This window comes from Giraffa tippelskirchi, chromosome 12 (assembly GCF_054371585.1).
Source record: "Giraffa tippelskirchi isolate mGirTip1 chromosome 12, T2T-mGirTip1v1.2.pri, whole genome shotgun sequence".
Taxonomy (NCBI): Eukaryota; Metazoa; Chordata; class Mammalia; order Artiodactyla; family Giraffidae; genus Giraffa; species Giraffa tippelskirchi.
In genome coordinates, this window is record NC_137286.1 from 12,784,053 (window position 1) to 12,804,943 (window position 20,891).

At 42.2% G+C, this 20,891-nt stretch overlaps 3 protein-coding genes across 16 annotated transcripts in view; 2 read left to right on the top strand and 1 right to left on the bottom strand.

Annotated features, from left to right (window-relative positions):
* CPSF2 (cleavage and polyadenylation specific factor 2) overlaps positions 1–650 on the bottom strand; it is a 31,281-nt gene extending 30,631 nt beyond the window's left edge. The window contains exon 1 of one of the 4 annotated variants that reach the window (XM_081548180.1): positions 72–650. The gene's annotated coding sequence lies outside the window, so the exon portion shown is untranslated. Of the gene's footprint in view, positions 1–56 lie in introns of all 4 variants that reach the window. The other 3 variants (XM_081548175.1, XM_081548181.1, XM_081548177.1) reach the window with 3 other exon arrangements.
* Positions 233–8,315, top strand: NDUFB1 (NADH:ubiquinone oxidoreductase subunit B1). 2 transcript variants are annotated; one of them, XM_081548199.1, is made up of 4 exons: positions 233–300; positions 6,551–6,591; positions 7,115–7,259; positions 8,199–8,315. In XM_081548199.1, the coding sequence occupies exons 3-4, from the start codon at positions 7,120–7,122 to the stop codon at positions 8,233–8,235; spliced, it is 177 nt and encodes a 58-aa protein (XP_081404325.1). In that variant the 5' UTR covers positions 233–300; positions 6,551–6,591; positions 7,115–7,119; the 3' UTR covers positions 8,236–8,315. The 2 variants fall into 2 exon arrangements, with proteins under 2 accessions (XP_081404325.1, XP_081404324.1); XM_081548198.1 differs by lacking the exon at positions 6,551–6,591.
* Positions 8,316–16,859: 8,544 nt separating this feature from the next.
* Positions 16,860–20,891, top strand: part of ATXN3 (ataxin 3) — a 41,394-nt gene continuing 37,362 nt past the window's right edge. For all 10 annotated transcript variants that reach the window (XR_014070810.1, XR_014070811.1, XM_081548191.1 and 7 more), the window contains exon 1: positions 16,860–16,937. Coding sequence is in view for 8 of the 10 variants with exons in the window: in XM_081548191.1 (XP_081404317.1) it covers positions 16,914–16,937 (24 nt within the window). In the remaining 2 variants the exon portion in view is untranslated. The remainder of the gene's footprint in view (positions 16,938–20,891) is intronic.

Consider the following 20,891-nt stretch of genomic DNA (forward strand, 5'->3'; position numbering starts at 1 on the left):
CCACCTTCGGGAGTCGGGGGGGGGGGACAAAACTGGAGGAAGAGGGTGGCGCTTACACCGAGTCTCGTCACCTGGGGCCGAAGTTTCACTTCTCAAGGACTTATAACGTGTTGAAGCTAAGATAAATATGAGAAGAGTCGCGCGGTCAAAGGAAGAAGAGGTATGATTTTCCGGAGCCACCCCTCTCATGGAGCGGACGCGGCTAATGGTGGGTCCCGAGGCCGCAGCTTCCGCTGGCGCGAGTGGCTGCGCTCGCCGCTGTCCTTGATCGTGGGGTCGTTGTTGGCTCCGAGGCCGCAGGTGGGTCAGGGGTCCAGGGCGGTCGAAGCGGGGAGACTCGCCGTTGTGCAGGCGGGGAGGGTGCACCTCTAGGAAAGCGCTCGGCGGCGGCGTGTGCACCGGGGTTGGGCTGGTCTGGGCCTCCTCGGGGCTGGAACGGCTTCCTGAGGCTTCTGGGCGAAGGAGACCGAGAAAGGAAGGGAGCAGACTTGCAGGTGGACGGCTGCGCTCATGCTTCCCGCCTGGCACTTTGGGGAAAGGGTATTCTGAGGTTGTCCTAACTGGAAAACAGATGTTTTGGGACCGGAGGGGAAACCGGCCGGGATCAAAGCTCCCAGACTGAGGGATCACAGCTCCCGGGCTACAGCCTGGAAGGGGCAGCTTCTCCGCGAGCATTTCCGATTCGTCCAAGTTTCAGAGTTCTGTCTTGCTCGTTATTCAGGATTGGAAACTAACCTTACTCTCTTTTAAGTCTCAAACCCTCCTGAGCCGCCAAGCCCCCAAATACACACTTTTTTAAAATGTAGTTTTTAAAAAAATAATATTTGTTCTTGATTTCTATAGTGTACATGTCATTCAGTCGAGGTTCCGGACCTCAGAGTTCAGTTTCTCCTTGCATCCAGAACTGATTTTTTTATAGGTTAAGTCGACACTTTGCATCAATACACATAAATTGCTGTAAGGACTATTGTCTAACCATCTATGTTTTTCCGGTGTGAATTTAGGAGGACTCACAAAAACCACACCATATACACTTTTCTTTATAGATGCTAAGCGGGAAAAATTGGGTTGAAGAAAAGGTAATAAGGCAAATATTTAATCGTGCTTCACATATAATGCACTTTTTACAAACTGAAGGTGGGTGGCAACCTTTTATATGTACTGGGAAACCAAAAAATTCTCATGACTCACTTTATATTCGCTTTATTGCAGTGGTCTGGAACAAAACCTGTAATGTCTCAAATAAATATCTTGTGCTTTCAGTGGGAAAAATGAGATAAAGCCAAGAGTAAGATTAATATACATGTTGACCTTTATACTTACGGTAAAAGACAGAAAAGCATGAATAAAGAGCATAGACCAAGGAACCAGACTGCCTGGATATTAATCCCAGTTCTGGCACTTACGGCTTCTGTGACCATAGACAACTTGATTGTCCCTGGATTTCCTCATCTGAAAAAAGTATTCCTGCTTCACTGGGGACATGGCGTTAGTTAATACATGTATAGTAATGTAAGGATTACATGAATTGGAGATTATGAAAAGCAGTTAAGAACCATGCCTGACAGAGAGTGCTCTAAGAGTCAGCTCTTTCTAAAAGTAGGGAGAAAATTTTGGATCATTTTGGTATCAGAGGATACATGATCAGTTACTCAATTCCCTGAGTTCAGAAAATAAAAACCATTTAGTTTTTTTTTTCCAGGAATACCATAGCTACTCTCAGTTCTGAAGTAGAAGCAAAATTTTCCTTGAGAGTTTTCATATAAAGAAGACACTAATAATATGTACAGTGCCCTTGAGGGCACCCACGTGGATGTCACTCTTTATCCAAACCTAGACTTGTCTCATTAGAGACTGCCCCAGATGCTCGCTACCCTCTGTCCATCAGATAGAGCCATCTTATGGTCTTGGGCCTGTGACCATGATCCTGTCTACACTCCTCCTCCTATCCCTTCTCAAGGGGATCATTCTAGCTCACTTTCTTTAAAAAATTGTTTATTTTTTTAACTGAAGAATAATTGCTTTACAGAATTATGTTGGTTTCTACGAAACATCTAGCTCACTTTTTATGTTCATCAATCTTTGTCTTTCCAGGTCATCCACTTGCAGTGACATATGCAGGACAAATTTTATGTTCAGTGTCACCGGTCCCAAAGCCCATTAAGTAGTAGATTGTGCAGTTGTAATATGAAATGCCTATGGGACTAAGATTTGCTATTTATCTCTCGGGGATGGAAATCACTTCCATCATGGTGAAAGTGAAAGTCTCTCAGTCATGTCTGCCTCTTCAACCCCACGGACTTTACAGTCTGTGGAATTCTCCAGAATACTGGAGTGGGTAGTACCCTTTCCCTTCTCCAGGGGATCTTCCCAACCCAGGGATCAAACTCAGGTCTCCCACATTGCAGATAGATTCTTACCAGCTAAGCCACAAGGAGAAGGAAATGGCAACCCACTCCAGTACTCTTGCCTGGAAAATCCTATGGACAGAGGAGCCTGGTAGGCTGCAGTCCATGGGTTCGCTAAGGGTCGGACACGACTGAGCAACTTCACTTTCACTTTTCCCTGTCATGCACTGGAGAAGGAAATGGCAACCCACTCCAGTATTCTTGCCTGGAGAATCCTAGGGACAGCGGAGCCTGGTGGGCTGCCGTCTATAGGGTCACACAGAGTCGGACACGACTGAAGCGACTTAGCAGTAGCAAGCCACAAGGGAAGTCCAAGAATACTGGAGTGGGTAGCCTATCCCTTCTCCAGTGAATCTTCCCAACCCAGGAATCGAACTGGAGTCTCCTACATTGCAGGCAGATTCTTTACCAACTGAGCTATTAGGGAAGTCCATCATGGTGATTGACTCCAACTCTGGGTTCTAAATGTACAGAATCCTTTTATCTGTCACTCCCACTGCCTTATCTGTAGAGTCTCTTTGGGAACCTGTATTAAGCAAGAGCCCATGAAGCGTGGTTCATCTTTTCTGGTCAGAGTAAAGGCAGACAGAAATGCCTGCTGGCCCTGTTAGAGGAGTGTAAACAGTAATGGCTTATTAGCCCACAGGTGGCCTTGGGCTTAAGTCTTGGACTGAGAGTCAGCAATTACTTCTTTTGTTGGTTCAGTGTTGTGTTGTTCAGTCATTAAGTCGTATCCAACTCTTTCCAACCCCCTGGGCTGCAGCACACCAGGGTTCCCTGTCCTTCACTATCTCCTGGTTGTTGAGTCACTCAGTCATGTCTGACTCTTTGTGACCCCATGGCCTGCAACCCACCAGGCTTCCCTGTCCATCATCAACTCCCGGAGCTTGCTCAAACCCACGTCCATTGAGTCAGTGATGCCATCCAACCATTTTATCCTCTGTTGTCCCCTTCTCCCACCTTCAATCTTTCCCAGCATCAGGGTCTTTTCCAGTGAGTCAGTTCTTCACATCAGATGGCCAAAGTATTGGAATTTCAGCTTCAGCATCAGTCCTTCCAATGAATATTCAGGACTGATTTCCTTTAGGATTGACTGGTTGGATCTTCTTGCTGTCCAAGGGACTCTCAAGAGTCTTCTCCAACACCACAAGTCAAAAGCATCAATTCTTAGGTGCTCAGCCTTCTTTATGATCCAACTCTCACAGCCATACGTGACTGCTGGAAAACCATAGCTTTGACTAGACGGACCTTTGTCAGCAAAGTAATGTCACTGCCTTTTAATATGCTGTCTAGGTTGGTCATAGCTTTTCTTCCAGGGAGCAAGTGTCTTTTAATTTCATGGCTGCAGTCACCATCTGCGGTGATTTTGGAGCCCAAAAAAATAAAGTCTGTCACTGTTTCCATTGTTTCCACATCTATTTGCCATGAAGTGATGGGACCAGATGCCATGATCTAAGTTTTTTGAATGCTGAGTTTTCAGCCAACTTTTTCACTCTCCTCTTTCACTTATTAAGAGGCTCTTTAGCTCCTCTTCACTTTCCCTTCTCCAGGAGATCTTCCCAACCCAGGGATTGAACCCAGGTCTCTCACACTGTAGGCAGATTCTTTACCCTCAGAGCCACAAGAGAAGCCACCATCTCCTGGAGTTTGCTCAGATTCATGTCTGTCCAGTCAGTGACGGTACGGTTATCTAACAGTCAGCTGTGCTGAGGGTTAAAATTGACACCCCTTAAGAAACTTAGGACAGGTGGGAGAATAGGTGACCCCTGGACTTCTCTAGAGACCTATATTGTCTAGTATTTTGTAGGTTAGTGCTTTCCAGGTTAGTGCTTTCCAGGTTACATAATTTGATTAAGACACACATTGTTATTCCCATACTTGACTGGCTCAGGTTTATAAAAAAACAAGTGGCTAACTTGATCAGAATCACAAAAAGTTCCTGAGTGTTTTATTACATAGGTCTTAAAGATCTGAATGCACATAAAGTTACTTAGGGGAGGTACAATGCTAAGAAAACCACCACCTTCTAGGAATAAGGTAATGTTGCTTACGTTTATATGTCTAAGAACGATTTGCAGCAAACCAACTGGGGAGTTTATTTCAAACATCCCATTTATATACATCATAATTTTCTAGATCTTTGATATTCAGACTGGAATCCGCTGTGTGTAATATTATACTCTATGAAAGCAGTGTATAATAGTTGTGTGACTTTTAACTTCATGTCTGTTTCCTAACCCAGTGCCTCTAGTGAGTAAACTTTGAGAAATAATTAGAATGTGTGTGAGAACCAGTTAGGTCCATACCATTTCTGTCCTTTATTGAGCCTATCTTTGCATGAAATGTTCCTTTGGTATCTCTTAATTTTCTTGAAGAGATCTGTAGTCTTTCCCAATCTGTTGTTTTCCTCTATTTCTTTGCACTGATTGCTAAGGAACGCTTTCTTATCTCTCCTTGCTATTCTTTGGAACTCTGCATTCAGATGGGAATAGCTTTCCTTTTCTCCTTTGCTTTTCGCTTCTCTTCTCTTCCCAGCTATCTGTAAGGCCTCCTCAGACAGCCATTTTGCTTTTTTGCATTTCTTTTTCATGGGGATGGTCTTTATCCCTGTCTCCTGTACAATGTCATGAACCTCTGTCCATAGTTCATCAGGCACTCTGTCTATCAGATCTAGTCCCTTAAATCTGTTTGTCACTTCTACTGTATACTCATAAGGGATTTGATCTAGGTCATACCTGAATGGTCTAGTGGTTTTCCCTACTTTCTTCAATTTAAGTCTGAATTTGGCAATAAGCAGTTCATGATCTGAGCCACAGTCTGCTCCCGGTCTTGTTTTTGCTGATTGTATAGAGCTTCTCCATCTTTGGCTGCAAAGAATATAATCAATCTGATTTCGGTGTTGACCATCTGGTGATGTCCACTTGTAGAGTCTTCTCTTGTGTTGGAAGCTGAAACTGCAATAGTTTGGCCACCTCGTGCGAAGAGTTGACTCATTGGAAAAGACCCTAATGCTGGGTAGGATTGGGGGCAGGAGGAGAAGGGGATGACAGAGGATGAGATGGTTGGATGGCATCACCGACTCGATGGACACGGGTTTGGGTAGACTCCGGGAGTTGGTGATGGACAGAGAGGCCTGGCGTGCTGCAATTCATGGGGTCGCAGAGAGTTGGACACGACTGAGCGACTGAACTGAACTGAACCAGTTTTTAGGAGAGGCAGGAATCCAGTCTACATAATCCTAGCACAGTTGAGTGCTAAGATGAGAAAGCACAGCTTCTTCCCAAACACAGCTAAGCCCTTTTATTAGCAGTAATGTATTCTCTTTCTGGGATGTTGCCGTGTCTTCTCAGACATTATATAGGATTTATTCATTATAGATTCATGTGCATACATATGTATTTCATCTTTAGATCCAAATTTTTACAGAAAATTGATGATTCAGCTGTGTTTCCATTGAATTAGTGCAGATTCATTTTCCATGTGATGACGTCTAGTTCTTCTATAAAGACGTCATCCTCTTCTGCCTTTTGGAAACTCTTTAAACACTATTTTTTAAACTGGGTCTTGGTTGTGCATGTGGGCTTTCTCTAGTTGTGGCAAGCAGAGGCTACTCTTCATTGCGGTATACAGGCTGCTGCTTGTGGCTTCTCTTGTTGCAGAGCACACACTCTTGGCACACAGGCTTCAGTAGTTGTAACACATGGGCTGAGTAGTTATGGCGCACAGGCTTAGTCGCTCTGCAGCATGTGGGATTTTCCCAAACCAGAGATCAAACCCGAGATGATCAAACCATCTCAAAATGTACCCTGCATTGACAAGCAGATTCTTAACCACTGGACCACCAGGGAAGCTCTGGAAACTCTTAAAAACATAATAAGTCTTAAGTACCATAAATGTCAATATCAATTTGGGGAAGGGTCTCTATGAGAGGCATTTCAATATAATAGAAGGATCTAAGCCTTTGGGATGAACCTGTGTTTGAATTCTAGCTTTATATGTAATACCTATTTGGGTTAAACTGTTTTCTTATCTGTAAAATAAGAGTAATAATTTTTCATGTTGTATATTGGACTATGTGATGGCTCTGGTACCTAGTAGTCATTCTACAAGAGTAAGTTCTTTTCTCTCCATATCTTTTGTAGAGCCATTTAATTGATATTCAGATCTACTGTGACATTATTCGGTATAGTTCTTAAAAAAATTTCTCATGTTTTCATTTCCTTTCTAAAATTAATTTTAAAAAATAGTTTTCAATGATTATAGCTTTAAAGAATTCTGCTTCTGACAATATTATTGTTATATTAGTTTTAACATTGTGAGCTATGCTAAATCTAAAAATATTTTACATGAGTAAAAGTTCTAAATCAAAACTAGGAGGGTGAAAATACTCCGCTTTTGCAGGTACAATTTTTTTAATACTCTCTCCATTCCTGTGATATAGCAGATCACCGGTGGAACTTGAAATAAAATTAATAAATTGACTTGAGTGCAGTGTAATTTTCCTACTCATCACTGTCACCTATGTAACCTTCATTAAGTAGATTTTAAGTAATATACTACATTCTGATGCCAAATTTTAAAGAGGCTTATTATGCTTTTAAGATCTACCTCCTATATTTAGAGCTATCTTCCTGTTTCAGGTGTGATTTGAAAGATATTTCAAAAGTGGCTATATTTCAGGGTTTTTTGTTGTTTTTTTTATGTAGCATTCATGATGAACTTACTTCAGGTTGTGCGTGACCACTGGGTACATGTACTTGTCCCTATGGGATTTGTCTTTGGATATTATCTAGACAGGAAGAATGATGAAAAGCTAACTGCCTTCCGGAACAAGAGTCTGTTATATAAAAGGTTAGTTTTTGTATTTTTTTAAACCAACAGTCAGCTTTTTAGAAGTATTCTTCTTAGTATCATTTGTGCCAAAAATAAACAGAAGGGGTAATTCCCACTCCTCCAAGGATTTAGTGATACTGTTTTGTAGTCTTGTTTGTTATTTAGCCCTTACATAAAGCAGTATGATTACTTTTGCAGCGTAAACAAGTCTTTAGTTTCTGAACAGGCTATTTCAGATATTTGAAAGTCTTTTATTTCAAGATACATTTTAATGTAGAAACAGTTTTATACCATCTCATCAAAGCCTATTCTGTATGCAGCTTTAACATATATTATCATATACTGTCTTAGTCCATGATGTAGCTGAAATCAGCAGCACTAATGGCTTGAGGCACTGGTCTCAGCAACACTTCTCAAGAGCTTTAGGCAGGATGGTTGGGTGATCAGATAGCAACTGGCAGCCGCCTTGCCCCATTGTGTCTCTGGAGATGGCTTATTTGGCAGCAGAGTTAGAGTTAGCCAGACAGGGTATCCGCCGCTGGCTGTGATGCTGGGAAGGAGGACGCTCACGGGACAAGAGAAGCGAGCAGCAGCCACAGGAGGTGTGTAGGAGGTTCATAGTTAGGGATTTTGAGAAAGATAAAATGAGCTAGAAAGAGTCTAAAACATTAAATGAACTCACTGAGAGGATAATTGCTTTCATATAGACTAATGAGAAATTACAGTTGTTAAAAAAAAATTACAGTTTAATCTGGAAAAATAAAATTGAAGAGGTGGTAAAAGGTTTAAAATCACAAGAGAATAGAATGAATATTCTCAATCTAATAAAAAATTTTGAATGGGTCAGTTTAATACAATATAAAACACCAAATTCATATTCTCCTGACTTTCCCTTTTATTCTTTCATAAAAGTTTTCTTTACACTTTTGCTCCTCCTTTTTTTTCCTTTCTATGCAGGGAATTGAAACCTAATGAAGAAGTCACCTGGAAGTAATGGCTACAGCTGAATTACAGAATGTTCACATTTTTTAAATTATAAGAGAAATAAAAACACTCATTATTTAATTTGAAGAATTTAAAGTGTGATCCTTTTTGTGCTGAAATAATCTCTCCCATTTCAATAACAGATGTAGTGATTAAAAAACAGTCACTGAATCATAGCCCAACTTTTCAGAAATTTTTTTCAAACCTTGTGATTCAGAGGATCTCTAAAAGGATGGTAGGATTTTATTTGCTAAAAATCAATAACTGAAAATTTTAGTGACCTTGGGGTTAGCAAAAGTTTTTTTAAATATAACAATTATGCACCAGTTTTTAAAACCAAGACATACTTTATCAAAATTAAAAACTTTTGCTCTTTAAAAGACACTATTCAGGGACTTAACTGGTGGTTCAGTGGTTAAGATTCTGTGATTCCAATGCAGGAGACATGGGTTCAATCCCTAGTCAGGGAACTAGGACCCCACATGCCATGCAGTGTGGCAAACTTTTAAATAAATTTTTTTTAAAAGACACTTAAGGGGAGAAGGAGAGGGTGGGAGGTATGGAGATAGTAACATGGAAACATACATTACCTTATGTAAAATAGATAGCCAATGGGAATTTGCTGTATGACTCAGGGAACTCAACCCGGGGCTCAATAACAACCTAGAGAGGTGTGGAAGGGATGTTCAGGTATGAGGGGACATGGGTAAACCTATGGCTGATTCATGTTGATGTTTAGTAGAAACCAATGCAATACTGCAAAGTAATTATCCTTCAACTAAAAAGAAAAAAAAAACACAAGATAGTGAAAATGCAGCCACAGATTAGGAGAAACTATTTGCAAAACATATACACAACAAAGAACTTATATCTAGAGTAAAGAACTCATAATAACAAGATAACCAAATTTTTAAAAAGCAAAAGGTTTTTAACAGGTACTTCACTGAAAATGGATATGAGAATGGCAGATACACACGTGAAAACATGCTCAAAATCGGTAGTCATTAGGGAAATGCAAATGAAAACCACAGCAAGAAATCACTGCACATCTATTAGAATGGTTAAAATTAAGGAAACTGATCTTCCTAAGTGTTGGCAAGGGTGTGGAGCAACTGGAACTCACACTGCTGGCAGGAATGGAAAATGTAGCTACTAGGAGTTGTAAACAGTTGAGCAGTTTCAAGATAAACATACAACCACCATCTGACCCAGCCATTCTTTTCTGAGGTATTTACCCAGAAGAAATGCATACATGCCAAAAGAAAGCATGTACCCACACAAAGATGTCTACATGAATGTTCATAGCAGCTCTATTTGTAAAAGCCAAAAATTACAGAGAGCCCAAATGCCCATCAACAAAGGGATAAATTGTATTAATGGACTACTACTCTGCAATAAAAAGGAATGGTCTATTGATACAATATAGATGAATTTCTGAATGAAAAAAGCTGACCAAAAGCACACATTTATACATAATGTTAGAAACTGCAGACTAGAGTAACAAAGCAGGTCAGCGGCTGCCAGGGAGTGGGATCCAGGAAGGAGCTGGAGAAAAGGATTATGTATGGGCATGAGGAAATGGGTACAGTATGTTCATAGTCTTGATTATGCTGATGGCTTCTCTGTATACACACACATGTCATCTGTTATATCCAACTACCTCTTTTTGGAAAGGAAATTTTGTTTTGGTAAGATTGGATTTAGGGGAAGTAAAGTTACAATGAAATGATAGTCTCTTGTCACTTATTCTTTTCAGAACTCAGGACATTTATGCTGACACATTTTAAAATGTCACACATTAGAAATTCTGTTAAACTTTGGTTTGGGGTAACAAAATACAGGTCAGTTTAAGAGAGTCAATGTTCAAGAGGATTTATCCATGTGCAATCTCGCTTGTTAAAGTGATTTCAAAGAAGTAGATTTAGAGAAAAGTTGAGCTGTCCAAGATGACAGACAGATGTTTCCTGGAAGAGCGTCTATTCCATTTCCTCTGTCTCCAGGAACTCTTTCTTGATTTAACTCAGTAACCTCTCCCTCTCCTACTGAAGTCTTGTAATACTTTGTTTTGCCCAAAATGCTTGCATTTATTCACTACTTTGCACCAACCCTGATATAAAGAGTAAGACTCCTCTCACCTTCAAAAGATGATAGTTCAGTAGCATATAAATTAGTCCAGTATGTTGTAATGAGAATTTTAAAGTAGGCAGTAGGTATCAGTTCAGTTCAGTCGCTCAGTCGTGTCCGACTCTTTGCAACCCCATGAATCGCAGCACGCCAGGCCTCCCTGTCTATCACCAACTCCCGGAGTTTACCCAAACCCATGTCCATCAAGTCAGTGATGCCATCCAACCATCTCATCCTCTGTCGTTCCCTTCTCCTCCTGCCCCCAACCATTCCCAGCATCAGGGTCTTTTCCAATGAGTCAACCCTTCGCATGAGGTGGCCAAAGTATTGGAGTTTCAGCTTCAACATCAGTCCTTCCAATGAACACCAAGGACTGATCTCCTTTAGGATCGACTGATTGGATCTCCTTGCAGTCCAAGGGACTCTCAAGAGTCTTCTCCAACACCACAGTTCAAAAGCATCAATTCTGCGGCGCTCAGCTTTCTTCACCGTCCAACTCTCATCCATTCATGACTACTGGAAAACCCATAGCCTTGACTAGACGGACCTTTGTTGGCAAAGTAATGTCTCTGCTTTTAAATATGCTATCTAGGTTGGTCATAACCTTCCTTCGCAGGTATAGTGGTGGCACAAAGGACTTTTCCTCAGGATTTCCAGAAGTCAAGGGAAGCTGGTGTGACTGGAGCAGAGGGAATTCTGGGAGATAAAACCAGACAGGTCTGGATCACAAAGAACTTGTTAAACCAGCAACAGGAAACCATTGAAAGATTTCAAATAGAGTAACATTGGGTAATTATGTAAAGATTCCTCCCAATATAAGCTCTGTGAAAGTGAAAGTTTGTCTCTTTCATGATTAGAGTTCCAGTGCCTGATACATACTCACATTCTATTTGTTAAGAGAAATACTGGTGAGGTTTGCATTCTTGAAAGATCACTGACAGCACTATGAGTTGAACATATTAAAACGAATCAGAAGACCCATTCAGAGATCCTGGGACTGGACTACAGAAGAAACCAAGAGGGCAAAGCAGTAGCAATGCAGACCGGAAAGAGACATGAACACACAGCATTTGAGGACTGATTGGAACAAAAGGTGACATGGAAAAATGGGGAGGGGAAAGAATCAGGAATGATTTTCAGATACTAGCTTCATTAGTTCATCTGAAAGACACTGACTACAAGATACATAAAGTCAAATAAGACACGGATCCTTGCCATTTATGGGCTTCTCAGGTGGTTCAGTGATAAAGAATCCTGCCAGTGCAAGGAGATGCAGGAGATACAATCCCTGGATGGGGAAGATCCCCTGGAGAAGGAAATAGCAACCCACTCCAGTATTCTTGCCTGGAGAATCCCATGGACAGAGGAGCCTGGAAGGCTACAGGCCATAGGGTTGCAAAGAGTCAGACATAACTGAGCAACTGAGCATGTAATGCACCTGCCACTTACAGGGTATTAGTGAAAACATACGGTCAAACCAACTATTATGATACTGTATAAAAGGTACCACATATGATATAGGCACACACAAGAGCTCAGAACAGGGACAGGGACTTCTACATTAGTTGAAGAGGAGGGAACACTTCCTGGAGAGTGTGGTCTCTCGGTTTTGATGAACAATATGAGTTATCTTAATGAAGGTCAAATTTGGAATGTGCCAAATATTGAGTAAGATGATGCTGTGAAAGTGCTGCACTCAATATGCCAGCAAATTTGGAAAACTCAGCAGTGGCCACAGGACTGGAAAAGGTCTCTTTTCATTCCAATCCCAAAGAAAGGCAACGCCAAAGAATGCTCAAACTACCGCATAATTGCACTCATCTCACATGCTAGTAAAGTAATGCCTAAAATTCTCCAAGCCAGGCTTCAGCAACACGTGAACCGTGAACTTCCAGATGTTCAAGGTGGTTTTAGAAAAGGCAGAGGAACCAGAGATCAAATTGCCAACATCCACTGGATCATCAAAAAGCAAGAGAGTTCCAGAAAAACATCTATTTCTGCTTCACTGACTATGCCAAAGCCTTTGACTGTGGATCACAATAAACTGTGGAAAATTCTGAAAGAAATGGGAATACCAGACCACCTGACCAGCCTCTTGAGAAATCTGTATGCAGATCAGGAAGCAACAGTTAGAACTGGACATGGAACAACAGATTGGTTCCAAATAAGAAAAGGAGTACATCAAGGCTCTATATTGTCATCCTACTTATGTAACTTATATGTAGAGTACATCATGAGAAATGCTGGGCTGGAGGAAGCACAAGCTGCAGTCAAGATTGCCGGGAGAAATATCAATAACCTCAGATATGCAGATGACACCACCCTTATGGCAGAAAGTAAAGAAGAACTAAAGAGCCTCTTGATGAAAGTGAAAGTGGAGAGTGAAAAAGTTGGCTTAAAGCTCAACATTCAGAAAACTAAGATCATGGCATCTGGTCCCATCACTTCATGGCAAACACATGGGGAAACAGTGGAAACAGTGTCAGACTTTATTTTTCTGGGCTCCAAAATCACTGCAGATGGTGACTGCAGCCATGAAATTAAAAGATGCTTACTCCTTGGAAAGAAAGTTATGACCAACCTAGACAGCATATTAAAAAGCAGAGACATTACTTTGCCAACAAAGCTCCGTCTAGTCAAGGCTTTGGTTTTTCTAGTGGTCGTGTATGGATGTGAGAGTTGGACTATAAAGAAAGCTGAGTGCCAAAGAATTGATGCTTTTGAGCTGTGGTGTTGGAGAAGACTCTTGAGAGTCCCTTGGATTGCAAAGAGATCCAACCAGTCCATCCTAAATGAGATCAGTCCTGGGTGTTCATTGGAAGGACTGATGTTGAAGCTGAAACTCCAATACTTTGGCCACATGATGCAAAGAGCTGACTCACTGGAAAAGACCCTGATGCTGGGAAAGATTGAGGGCAGGAGAAGAAGGGGACGACAGGATGAGATGGTTGGATGGCATCACCAACTCAATGGACATGGGTTTGGGTGGACTCTGGGAGTTGGTGATGGACAGGGAGGCCTGGCGAGCTGCGCTTCACGGGATCGCAAAGAGTCGGACACGACTGAGCGACTGAACTGAACTGAAATATCGAGTGGAGTTATCAGATAGGAAATGCAACAAACCTAATACCCAAATCACACAAGGCTTCAGTGGCAAAGCCAAACCCACAACTTGGATTCTGACTTCCAGGCACTGATCTTTTCATTTTATGCTGCTTGCTATTAATCACATGCTCAATATGTAGGGAAAGCCTAATGAAATAATTATTAGTAATTCAACATTACTAAATATTGCCAGATACTGTTCTACATGCTAAGGATTTGAACAAATCTATACAGTCATTTGGGAAAGTTTATTAATACATCCCAGTAAGGAATTATTCTGGCTTCCCAGGTGGTGTTAGTGGTAAAAAAAAACCTCCTCCCAATGCACGAGACATAAGAGATGTGGGTTTGACCACTGGGTTGGGAAGATCCCCTGGAGGAGAACATGGCAACCCACTCCAGTATTCTTGCCTGGAGAATCCCATGGACAGAAGAGCCTGGCAGGCTACAGCCCATTGGGTCGCAAAGAGTCAGACATGACTGAAAGGGCTGAGCACAGACGCAAGCAATTAATTACAGTAGAGTTGAATCATGATCCTCCAAAATTCAAATTCATCCAGAACCAAAGACATTATTTGGAAAGAGTCTTTGCCAATATATTTAGTTAAGGATATCAACTTGAAATTATCTTGGATTAGAGTGGAACCTAAATTCAATGATTGGTGTTTTATAAGAGGAGAGGTCACAAAGAGACACAGAAAGAAAGAAGGCCATATAAAGACAGAGGCAGAAACTGGAGTTAAGATTGCCACAAGCTAAGGAACACCAGGAGCTACCAGACACTGAAAGAAGCAAGAAAGGACTTGCCACTAGGGGCTTCAGAAAGAGCAGGGCCCTGCTGACACCTTGGGTTCCGATTTCTGGCCTCAAGGACAATGAGAATAAGTTTTTGTTTTAAGTCACCAAGTTTGTGGCAATTTGTTACAAAATAGGAAATGAACACAACTACATATTTTTCTTAACTAGTAATACATTAATGAACTCAAAAATTAAGACTAGGAACTTCCCTAGTAGTCCAGTGGGTAAGACTCTGTGCTGCTGATGCAGGGGGCCCAGGTTTGATCCCTGGTCCAGGAATTGGATCCCACAGGCCACAACTGAAGGTCCCACATGCCACAACCAAGACCAGGTACAGTCAAGTAAACAAATATTTTTAAAAGTCAAGACCAAAATTGTATACAGTAAAAAGTCTCCATCCCACTCTTACCACCATTTGCCTAGACTCCTTCCCACCCAAACATGTAACCTCTGAGTTTTCGGTATATTCTTCCAGAGTTCTGTAATGCATGGACACGAAAAAATAAAAACAAAACATGTTTCTCTACGCAGACACACATTTTCTTTCAAAAAAAAAACAACAACAGAAAAACTGGTTTGCATATTCTTTTTCCCTTCCTGAGACTGTGATTTGTTTCCCCAGTTAGGCTACAATTTTTTAAGAACACTGTTTCCAATACAGGACTGTGGACTGTACATGCAGAGACACTTGAAAAATGATAACCAAATCCCTCACTTGAGCACCTGGTCCTTACAGGCAGTTTCATTTCTTTCCCTCCCACTGCCCCTTGGACATGGACTCACAAAGGTCACCAATGGTCTCTGTGGCAGCACAATTTAGTGGACTCTTATAAGTCCCTATGCTGCTGGACGTCTGGATGGCAAATGACACTAACTGCTCTCCGAAACATCTCCTTTCCAGGCCTCCCGTAACATTACACCCTCCTGCTCTCCTCCCACCTTAACTGTTCCTTCTCTACCCTCAGGGCTCGGCTAGATTCTCTTCCCAGTTTCTTCCTTTCCCCCAAGATGATTATATTCACTTCTGTGGTTTCAGTTCCCTTTTTTATGCCAACAACTCCCCATTCTACAGCCAAACAACATATATATCTATCCATCTGTCCACCTCAACACTGAATTTCTCCTAGATATTTCACATTCAACCAATATCTGCAAAGCATAAATTGTCTTTTTCTCTTCCCCAAAGCTTCTCCTCCCAAGTATTCCCCACCTCAGTGAATATCCTTCCTGCCACAGTGGCTACATAGAGCAGAAACCCAGAAGTCTGACCCTAACACTTCTCTATCCTCATTTCCCACTCTCTCATCAAGTTTGGTTGAGTCGCCCTACTTGGTGGCTTAGATGGTAAAGAATTTGCCTACAGTACTGGGTCTAGAAGGTCTCCTGGAGACGGGAATGGCTACCCACGCCAATATTCTTGCCTGGAGGATTCCATGGACAGAGGAGCCTGACAGGCTACAGTGTATGGGTCACAAAGAGTGGGACACTTTCATTTTTTCAGTCTCACTTGCTAATTGTCTCTCAAAACGGTCTCTCTCCATCACTAAGTTATGATGCTAGTCCAAACACTGTCATTTCTCCCAGGATTCCTCTGACAGTAATGGCTCTCTGCTACAGCCAAACTTATCATTCTAAAGCACAAATCTGAGTCTGTCTCACCTCCTTGTAAAATCTTTATATAGCTCCCCATTTCCTGTAAAAAGCACACCTTCCTAGGGCTTCCTTGGTGGTCTAGTGGTTAAAACTCCATGCTTCCAATGTAGGGGACTTGGGTTCAATCCAGCACCTGGGAACTAAGTTCCTACATTGCCTGTGGTGCCAAGGAGAAGATTAAAAAGGAAAAAAAGCACACCTTTCTTAACCTGGTTTCAGGGTACAAGACCTGCTCTTATCCTGCTCCTTCAGCTTCCCCTACCACTATACTGGGCTTTTCACCTCCCTCAGTTTATGCTTCCACTTCAGGGCCAGAACACTTAAATCTAGTAACAAGGTGTCCGGACTTCCTAGTTGTGCTGTTCTTCCTATCTTCATGACTCACTTTCCCCCTGCGTAAAATAGGAATAATAATGCCTACATCAAAGTTTGCTGTATTAAATTCCTTAACATATGCAAAGCACTTCCAAGAGTGCCCACCTGCCAGTAAGTCCTGGGTAAATAATAACTCATTTTCACACACGTGGTCAGTATTGAGGGATGCAATGAGAATTTCTGTGGGGGAAGAGAAAGACACTAAATTACCGTAAGCAAATATGATAAAAAGACAATACAAATACAAAGTAAAAATAGAAAACAAAAAGAACACAGAACCTCAGTGATTCTTATTCAAAACAGATCTCCAGAAGCTTAAGAATCCATCACAATGAGTGGTAAGGGGAGATGATCCTCCATACGGCAGGCGGCGCTGCAGCACTTCCCAGCTTGAGGGGCTAACCCAGGGATGCTAGGATGCGCTACGAAGGTCACGTGCCCCTCATTTATACCGCTCCAGCGTTCACGCCTCTTTGCTCCACGTGACTCGCATTCTCGGGGATGATTGGTCTACGTGAGGCACGTGGGCAGGGGCGGACCGCGGTGGGGGGGCGAGGGCCGAGGGGTGGGGCTGGGGGCGGAGCTGGAGGGGGGTGGTTCGGCGCGGGGGCCGTTGGCTCCAGACAAATAAACATGGAGTCCATCTTCCACGAAAAAGTGAGTGTCCACGTTCGGTGGGGAGCTGTCCGCAGCGCGGTGGCGGGCGTGGGGCGCGGCAACGCCGCCTCCCGGGGAGTTGGGTGGGGCCCGAGAGGCCCCCATCCAGATCTCGCCGGGCGGAAGGAGCTTCCCCACGAGGGGAGCTTCACCGATGTCCCCGTTGCACTCCAAGGCCCGTGCCCGAGGATCCGGAGGAGACCCGGTCCGGGGATGCTTAGGAAGCCGGGAAGGGATAAGGGCCGGGCTGGGGGCGCCTCCGGGCAAGAGAGAGGGGGTGGCTTCTGCGCTTCCCCTCCACTTTGCATGGGATTTCTTCTCCTGTCCCCCTCTCTCCGTCTCCCCACATCCTAGCTAGTCACCTCTTGGACATCTCCCTCTATCCTTCCCAACTCCACCCCACTCTGCCAGTCCTAGTCCTTGGAAGAATTAACTTTTCCTTCTCTGGGCTCCTCAGTTCTATATTGGAATCTCCCATACCCTTAGATCCTTGTCCTGCACTGGGTCCGTAAGCCTCTCGAGGCAGGGACCTTGGCTCGTCCCATGGAGGGCGTTACACTTAAGCGAAGTCAAGTAGCAAACCCGGTGCGCCTCTGCGCTGGGAAGTCGTCGCAAGAGTTTCTGTTACAAGATGTTTGGGTTTCGTTTCTTGCGGTAGTGGCATCTTTCCGAATCAGGAGGCTAGCTTTCTTGTTAGGTATTAAGGGTGGGCAGGAATAAGGTTGTTGATGTCTGCCTAGCCCATTGTGCTTTGATTCTTCCATGACTGTGCACTTGAAGATTAATGTTTGTGGCATGTGGATAAACTCGTCTTTTTTCGCATACAATTACCATTTCATTTGAGTGTGAGTGATACCTTCCTCAGATCGGCTTAAACACATATCTTATTTCATAATAGTTTCATGTTTGGAACCAGTTGCTGCTGAGGCTGTTATTTAGTAGGAGCAAAGGGGTTTTGTTTTGTTAAATACTTATATATCCATTTAAAAATGCACACATACAGCAATCACAGCAATCAGAGACGAAGTGCAGTATAAATTCAAACAAATTGTTTTGGGATGCTTTTCTTTATAGAAAACATTTCAGAAAGGTGATTTTTGTTTTGTTTTGGTTTTGGTGGATGAGGAAGGACTCAGTGTTTGCTTATCACTAGTCTTTTCAGTTGGCTGACATATATGAATCCTGGACAAGAGAAATTTAGTTGCTTGGCTAAGGAGATTGGATGAAAAGAACCTTGAGTGGACATATTTTTATGACTAATTTCAGAAGCTTTGGTGTAGGACCAGATGTTTCACATTCAAAACTTTAAATTTTTCCACATCACTTTTTGAGGACCATGCAATGTATTTTTTTTTTTAAGAAAACAATATTGATTGGTACCTAGTTTGGATAGATTGCAGTGGAGGCAACTGCTTAATCATGGGATCAGAAGAAGTTGGACGCTAGCCTAATGAACATCTACTTAACTTAGAGAAGGCACTCTGAATTATCAGCCTGAATATAGATTTAAAGACTCTTCAAGAACACATTTACCCTCATCACCTTACATGTACTTAGCAAATGAAGACTCTTCAAGTTCTTCAGGCATATTTCAGAGGTAGGGAACCTCTAACCTTAGGGCACCTATAACCTTAGGACCTGTTGCTCATCTTCTACAGAGGCCATTTGGGGGATGTTTGAGCTCAATATGACATTTTCCAGAGCACTCCCTTCCCCTGCTCCTCATATATTTAACTCCAGGTCCTGGATTTGGAGAGCCAGAGAACCAACTGTGGCCGATAGGAATCTGTGCATGTAGGGATGTCTGCCTGCAGAGAACTTTGCAGCCACTTCCTCTTGGAGTTCTGATTTCCCCATTTTCAGAGTTGTCACTTTGAGTGCCCTTTAATAAGTTGAAATGTAAACTCAAGAGTTGTTTATTGATATATCCCCAGTATCTGGCACATAGAAGGTGCTCAATAAATATCTGAATGAATCAAGAGTGTTCCTTGAGCATCTAAGATGATATGGTGCTGTTTATCTAAACAGTTTTTCTGTAAATATTTTAGACTTTGCAAGTCATTTATGTTCTCACATATTCGTGTGTGTGTGTGTATGCTTTCCCAACCATCTAAAAATGTGAAAATCATTCTTAGCTTCTGGGGCAGAGTGAATATGGCCCAAGGGCTAGAGTTTGCCAGTCCCTAACTTAAACCCTAATGCTACATGGCCACCTAGTACTGGTTTTTTGTTGTTGTTGTTTGGAATTTTTTTTTTCTTTTTTTTTTTTGGTTCTGGTACCTGCTTTCTGTCATTATCACTTCTATTGCTGACTGCTCTTGGTGAGGTTATTATTTTGCCATCTGAATTGATACTTTTATGCATTTACAACTGAGAGTGATAACCAAACTTGTTGGGATTATATTTAAAATTAGTGAAAATACTGAAAAGATGCTGAGTGTTGACTTTATGACATTCATGATGTTTTTGTTGTGTGTGTGTGAGAGAGACTGCTCTTTCCTATTCATCTTCAGGCTGTTTGAGGTTTAAGAATCACCAAGTTCCAAATAAATGGCTCAGGGAAGTGTGAATAGTACAAACTCTGCCTGGGTTTGAATCCCATCTCTGCTGTTTGCAGTATCTGGTCACTGTATTAGGTAGCTCTTGAAGTAAAATACCGTATCTTAATAGAGACTTTTTTGTTGTTATTTGAATTTTTTATTAAGGATAACACGTGTAGGGGCATGCAGATCATAAGAGTACAGCTCAATGAATTCTCATGAAATGAACACATGTGTAAATAATACTTACATCAAGTAATAGAACATTTACCTGCATCCTATAAGCCCCCTATGTCTTCTTCCAGGATACCAAAGCTCCCTCCACCCCTTCAAGGGTAACCTCTATCCTGATTTCTAACATCATCGATTAATCAGTTTTGTCTGTTTTGAGATTTTGTAAATGGAATCATATAGAGTATACTCTTTTGAGTCTGTCTTGTGTTTAACACTGATTGAGTTACCCATTTTGTTGCAGGTAGTTGTAGTTAACTCATTGTTATATAGTATTGTTATGTTATATAGTATTGTTATGTTATATAGTTAACTCTCTGTTACGTAGTATATTGTTATATAGTATTGCTTTGTGCTGCTGCTGCTGCTAAGTCGCTTCAGTCGTGTCCGACTCGGTGCGATCCCATAGACGGCAGTCCACCAGGCTCCGCCGTCCCTGGGATTCTCCAGGCAAGAGTACTGGAGTGGGGTGCCATTGCCTTCTCCAGTGCATGAAAGGGAAAAGTGAAAATGAAGTCGCTCAGTCATGTCCGACTCTTCACGACCCCATGGACTGCAGCCTACCAGGCTCCTCCGTCCCTGGGAGTTTCCAGGCAAGAGTAGTGGAGTGGGGTGCCATTGACTATAACACAATTTAGCCATTCTCCTGGGAGGAGCCTTTGAGTAGACTTGCTATTACATAGTATGCTGTTATATAGTATTTCTTTGTGAATGTAACACAATTTAGTCATACTCCTGGGAGGAGCCTTTGAGTAGTTTCCAGTTTGGTGGCCAATATAATAGGGCCTCCTTGATGGCTCAGATGGTAAAGAATCTGCCTGCAATGCAGGTAGACCCATGTTCGATCCCTGGGTCAGGAAGATCCCCTGGAGGAGGAAATGGCAACCCACTCCAGTATTCTTGCCTGGAGAATTCCACAAACTGAGGAGCTTGGGAGGCTACAATCCATGGGATTACAAAGAATCTGGTGGCAACTGAGCAACTCATGGTTACATAGTGCGTTGTTATATAGTATTTGTGAATATAACACATTTTAACCATTCTACTGTGAGGCGCATTTGGGTAGTTTCCAGTTTGGAGGCCAGTACAAATAATGCATCTATGAACATTGTTATACATGTCTTTTGATGTCCATCTGTATGCATTTCTGTTGCTTATGCTATATACCTAATGGTGTAATTGC

Bases quoted from the DNA above. Each gene is read 5' to 3' on its own strand.
- NDUFB1 (XM_081548199.1), top strand. From the start codon at position 7,120: ATGATGAACTTACTTCAGGTTGTGCGTGACCACTGGGTACATGTACTT. The intron at 7,260-8,198 runs GTTAGTTTTTGT...CTTTCTATGCAG, and splicing joins AAGAGTCTGTTATATAAAAG to GGAATTGAAACCTAATGAAG.